This window comes from Leptonychotes weddellii, unplaced genomic scaffold (genome assembly GCF_054177405.1).
Source record: "Leptonychotes weddellii isolate Sample4059 unplaced genomic scaffold, ASM5417740v2 HiC_scaffold_5533, whole genome shotgun sequence".
Taxonomy (NCBI): Eukaryota; Metazoa; Chordata; class Mammalia; order Carnivora; family Phocidae; genus Leptonychotes; species Leptonychotes weddellii.
Window position 1 is genome coordinate 1933 of NW_028023274.1, and position 6412 is coordinate 8344.

General features: G+C 41.2%; 1 protein-coding gene across 1 annotated transcript; it reads left to right on the forward strand.

Annotated features, from left to right (window-relative positions):
• Positions 1–685: 685 nt before the first annotated feature.
• Positions 686–5706, forward strand: LOC102746673 (uncharacterized; the record flags this gene model as incomplete). The annotated part of the gene is made up of 3 exons (XM_081811093.1): positions 686–717; positions 1334–1391; positions 1513–5706. Coding segments are annotated over 3 exons (1718 nt in total), but the record flags the coding sequence as incomplete, so codon positions are not given.
• Between the last annotated feature and the right edge of the window lie 706 nt (positions 5707–6412).

The following is a 6412-nucleotide window of genomic DNA, read 5'->3' on the forward strand; positions in this document are numbered from 1 at the left end:
GAGCCACCCAGGCACCCTTAAATTACCACTGATTTATATGGAAAATTTTTTGACCATTAATGTCTTCAAGTACAGTATTATCATTTTCTCATCGAGATCATGTGTATCTTGCAAGTCTTTTTACCAGACTGCTCCTCGGGCAAACCAGGCTCAGTATGTCCAGCCCAGTCCTGCTCACCTCCTGCCTTATGAGCCTTGTCCTGGCAGGCCTCACTGTCATCCCTGTCACAACCTTGGGAATCCTGTTTCCTTCTCTCCTATCTTTCTCTGGATCCTCATCAGTACCATCTTCATGCTCTTGGCCCCTTTGTACATTCTGTCTCCTAAGGCTACTGTGCCCTTTGTACTTTTTCTGTGGTAATTCCTGTGATCCCAGTAGGACTCGTATCATGGGCACCTCTTACTAGAAAACTCCCTTGGGTCTCTTTCTGCACACAGTCAGCCATGCAAACTCAAGGCTAAGAACACAGAACTCCTCTAAGACTGCCAAGCCTGCCCAAGTCATCTGAAACCACTGGAAGTTCAGAGATTTCCCAGAACTACCTTCAGGTTCAGTGAGTTGATAGAAAGACTCAAAAAACTTCTTAGAAGCTGTTATACTATACTTTCAATCATGTTTGTTACAAAGGTGCAACTTAGAAGAGGGGCCAGAGGTGTTCCAAATACAAAACTCCCGTGTCTTCAGTGACTTGTTACCTCCTGGCATCCTGTGTGACAGTAGGTGCATGGATATTGCCAACCCAGGAAATTGGCCAGAGCCTCAGTATTTTTATTGAGCCTTCATTACATAAGCATGATTGATTGAGTCATTGCCCATGGGACTCCGTCTCTAGCCCTTTTTTCCTTTCCAGAGGTCCAGCTGATACCTCGTGGCTCAAAGCCTCAGCTTTCTAATTATGTGGTGGGTTTTTCTGATGTGGCCAGACCTTACCCTGAGTCATCTCTTTAGTATAAACTAGGGGCCCATGATAAGTTATGTGTTGTCATAAAGTATCAGGTGCATTCCTAGGCACCCACCATGAATGACAAAGACAGGTCTGTCACTCTGGAACTAAATAGTGTTGAGAGGTTACTTCCTTGGAGCTGGGACAAAGACCAAACTTCTTTTAGGGAAAGTTAATTTTGCATTGTGCGCTTTCTGTCTTCTATCAGGGCTCCATTAGGTGCCCTTTCCTAGTGCTAGTGTTCTTACAGCAACGTCCTCACTTAGAGGGGACCAAACATACAGCATTCTCACTAGTCTGTCCAGCCGCATCTAGTATGGAACTGTAGTGGTGTCTCCATTCCAGACCTCCGTCCCCTCACATAACTTCTCCTGGGTCTCCCTTTCAAGGTGTCAACAGTCCAAGGCCCAGGGGAAAAAAAAGAAAATGCAGTCCTGAGATTCAGAGGTAATAAAACCTCACAGACACAGGCACTGTTTTCATCTTCATTTTTTTCACTGAAATGCTGATTGTTTTTTTCTGTGTTGTCATTACTAACAGGTCTTTTTGTGTATTGGGTTTCTTTCAGGTGACAAGGGAAAACCCAAGACTACAGAACTTTCCCCTTGTGCACCAGCCCTGTCTGAGGGGGCCTTGTTCCAGGAACTAGGACAGGGAGACCCAGGGAATTTCCAGCTGGGCCAAACCAAGGATCAGAGTGGGCCATTAGAACTGCAGGAAGGACACTTGAGACCAGGGTTGGAACCTCAGAGGGAGAAGCTCTCTGAGAAAACAAGCCCTGAACATAATGGTTTAGGGACAGCTGATGGTATATGTTCGCAGGTTGCACAGGAGCTGATCCATTCAGGAGGTGCTGCCTATGACCATGACTCGTGTGGATCAGGTAAAGATCCCATGATTCAGGAAGAGGAAAATACCTTTAAGTGCAACGAATGCGGGAAAACTTTTAACAAGAAGCACCTTCTTGCTGGACATGAAAAGATTCACTCTGGAGTGAAGCCCTATGAATGCACCGAGTGTGGGAAAACCTTTATTAAGAGCACACACCTCCTCCAGCACCACATGATCCACACGGGGGAGAGGCCCTACGAGTGCATGGAGTGTGGGAAGGCCTTCAACCGCAAGTCCTACCTTACACAGCACCAGCGGATTCACAGTGGAGAGAAGCCTTATAAGTGCAACGAATGTGGGAAGGCCTTCACGCACCGCTCCAATTTCGTCTTGCATAAGAGGAGGCACACTGGAGAGAAATCCTTTGTGTGCAAAGAATGTGGGCAAGTCTTTCGACACAGGCCAGGATTCCTTCGACATCACATCATCCACAGTGGCGAGAATCCTTATGAATGCTTCGAGTGTGGCAAGGTCTTCAAACACAAGTCATACCTCGTGTGGCACCAGCAGACTCACACTGGGGAGAAGCCCTTCGAGTGCAGTGAGTGTGGGAAAGCCTTCTGTGAGAGTGCAGCCCTCATTCACCACTATGTCATCCACACTGGGGAGAAGCCCTTTGAGTGCCTAGAGTGTGGGAAGGCCTTCAACCACAGGTCATACCTCAAGAGGCACCAGAGGATTCACACTGGGGAGAAGCCTTTTGTGTGCACTGAATGTGGACGGGCCTTCACCCACTGCTCTACTTTCATCTTGCATAAAAGGGCCCACACTGGAGAAAAACCTTTTGAGTGCAAAGAATGTGGGAAAGCCTTTAGCACTAGGAAAGACCTCATTCGACACTTCAGCATCCACACTGGGGAGAAGCCCTTTGAGTGCTCAGAGTGTGGGAAGGCCTTCAACCGTCGGTCAGGGCTCACGAGGCACCAACGGATTCACAGTGGAGAGAAGCCCTATGAATGCATGGAGTGTGGGAAATCCTTTTGCTGGAGCACAAACCTCATTCGACATGCTATTATCCACACTGGAGAGAAGCCCTATAAGTGTAATGAGTGTGGAAAAGCCTTCAGTCGCAGCTCATCCCTCACTCAGCATCAGAGGATTCATACTGGGAGAAACTCTGTCAGTGTAACAGAAGTGGGAAGACCCTTCCCGAGTGGGCAGTCCTCAGTCACCCTCCGAGAACTCCTTTTGGGGAAAGACTTCTTGAATGTAACCACTGAGGAAAACCTTTTGCCAGATAAAACATCTACCGTGGCATCTGATCGGACACACCAAAGAGAAACCCCCCAAGTATCTACGCTGTGAGAAAATCTTCCATCCCAGACCATCAGTAGTCACGTAGAGATGCATTTTAGAGATTGACTGAGCCCAGAGCCTTATTCTGCATCTGAGAATTCATCTGTGAGGGGGAGAGCAGTGTTTACTGTGCACGAAGTAGAACTCAGCTACATGTTTCTCCTTAGTTTACACTGCAATGTTATCTCAGGAATTTTTATAAAAAGAAGGTGGAGATGTAGAAGAGCAAATGAAATGAAAAACTTCTGAGACTTCTCTGTCCAGCTTACAGCACTTTGTCATGGATTCCTTAGTTTACTTGGGGCCAGGGAGATGTTTCAGAGGCAGTGGGCCTTGACCCTTAATGTCATGTATATACATTCATTGCTGTTCAATGTCAGGAGGGTTAGACAGTTGAGGACAGGTTATTAAAGTGATAAATAGACACATAAGAACACATTTTATTGTACCAGTTAAGACTCTAAAGCTTACATTTTTAGAAAACTGTTCTTTATTTGGTTTTAAACACCAAACAGACTTTTTCAGACTTGTTCTTGATCCGGTCTATTTACTTAATTTCTGTAGCTATATGGTAAACCTCAAAATTGGGTAAAGTGATTCCTCTGTATTCTTATTTAAATTGATTTAGCTTTCCTAATTCTTTTGACATTTCATATAAATCTTAGGATGCAAAGAAATCTTGCTTGCATTTTTATAGGAATTGGTTGAAATCTGTAGATCTGTTTGTTGAAAAGCAGCATCATGAACACCGTACATGGTATGCCAAGTCAGTTATTTAAGTAATTCTTGATATTTCACTACTGTTTTATAATTTTCAACCTAACAGGTTCTGTACATTTTTGTTAAGAGTTGTATCTAGGGTTTTTTGGGGGTTTTTTTGGAATGATCATAAATGGCATTGATTTTTACAGTTTCATTTTTCCATATGATCTTTAGTAGTATGCAGAAAGATAATTGTTTTTGGAGTGATATTTTGGTATCCTGCAACCATGGTGAACTCACATTATTTGTAGACATTTCTTTGGGTAGAATCCTCAGGCTTTTCTGCAAAGACATGTCTGCTGCATATAGAGTTTTTTTTCTTCTTTCCCATCTGTATATCTGTTACTTTATCTCACTGCTCTAGTTAGACTTCCAACTTGATGTTGAATAGTAGTAAGAAAGGATGCCCTTGACTGATTCCTCATATTAGGAGGAAAATGTTCAGGTTTTCATCAAGTGTGATTTTAGTTGAAGGTTTTTTGTTTTGTTTTTTAAGTTTTCTTATCAAGTTTAGAAAATTTCCATCTATTCTTAATTTGCTGAGGTTTTTTTTGTTATGAATGAGTGTTAGAGTTTTTCAAATGCTTTGCCTCCATCAGTTGATGTTATCATCTGATTTTTTTTCCATAGCCTGTTGATATAATGTATTACATTGACTAGTTTTGAATATTGAACCAGCCTGGCATCCTTGGACTAAATCCCATTTGGTTGCAGAGCATGAATTTTTTATATATATATAATATATATTAAAACATTCCATTTGATTGTATTTTGTTGAGGTTTTCCTCTAATTTGTTGAATTCAGAATAATTTTGATGTTGGATATATTGGATAGTTTGAAGTTTGTCCTTTTCAAGGAATTGTTCCATTTCATCTAAATTTTCTAATTAGTTTATAGACTTGTTTATTTCCTTATTACTATTTTAATGGGAGCAGAATCTGTACTTCTATCCCATTTGATTCCTGATTTTGGAAATATGTCCACTCTCTTTCTATCTTTGTCCATCTTCTTAGGCATTTATCAATTCTGATCATATTGGAAAATCAGTACTTTATTTCATTGATTTTTCTCTATTCATAATTTCACTAATTTCCGTTCTGATCTTTATATCTTCTACTTTGGTTGTATTTTGCTCTTTTTTCTTTTCTAATGTAAGCATTTAGTACTATAAAGTTTTCTCACAGCATTGTGACAGCCTCATCCCGTAAGTTCTCATTACAGTTTATTCAGCTCTAATGTTTCTCAATTTCTTTATAGAGACTTTAATGGGTTCATGGATTATGATTTAGTTTTCTAGTGTTTGGAGTACTTTTGTTATCTTTTGTTACTGATTTCTAGTTTGGTCTGTTTAAGTTTGTTGAAGTGTTTATGACCCAAGATACAGTCTATTTTATTGAATGTTCTAAAAGGCCTCCTGAAAAGAATGTTGTTCTGCTGTCATTGGGTGGAGTTTCTATAAATGTCCGCACAGTCCTCTTGGTTGGTAGTAGTATTCAAATTTTATATATCCTCACTGACTTTCTGTTTAGTATTTCTGTCAATTCCAGAGAGAGAGATGATGAAGTCCTGATGTAGAACTGTCCTGAAGTATAACAGTCTGTTCATCTTTTAAATTCTGTCGTTTTCTGGGGTGCCTTGGTGGCTCAGTTGGTTAAGCATCTGCCTTCAGCTCAGGTCGTGATCCCAGGGTCCTGGGATGGAGCCCCACATCGGGCTCTCTGCTCAGCAGGGAGCCTGCTTGTCCCTCTCCCTCTTCCCTGTGCCTGCCACTCTATTTGTGTGCTCTCTTGCTCTCTCAAATAAATAAATAAATAAAATCTTAAAAAAAAATAGATTATCATTTTCTGCTTCAGGTATTTTAAAGTTCTGTTGTTTGGTGCATTCCCATTTAGTATTGGTATGTTATCTTGGTGTGTTGACCCTTTCATTATGTGATGTCCCTTTTTGTCCCTGTTCATTTTCTTGCCTTTGAAGCATACTTTGAGTGATATTAATATAGTCCCTACTGCGTTTTTTTTTTTAAGATTTTATTTATTTGAGAGAAAGCACAAGCCGGGTGAAGGGCAGAGGGAGAAGCAGACTCCCTGCTGAACAGGGAGCCTGACGTGGGACTCGATCTTGGACTCTGGGATCATGACCTGAGCTGAAGGCAGACACTTAATAACCGACTGAGCCACCCAGGCGCCCCCCCTACTGCACATTTTGATTAATGTTTGCATGGTTTATATTTTTCCATAATTTTATTTTCAACTTTATCTGTATCATTACATTTGAAGTAAGTTTCTTGTAACAGCATATAGTTGGGTCTTAACTTTTTGGTGGTAGATTTACATCACTTAGATTGAAAATAATTATTGGTATGTCAGGGCTTAAGTGTACCGTTTTTTAATTTGTTTTTTGTTTGTGTTCCCTTTATATCGTTCATCTTGTTTTCTGGTTGTTTTTGTTATTTTGCTTTTCTGTTTTGTGTTGCTTTTTTGTTGTTTTTCCCTCCTGTGGGTTACTTCAACATTTCTTA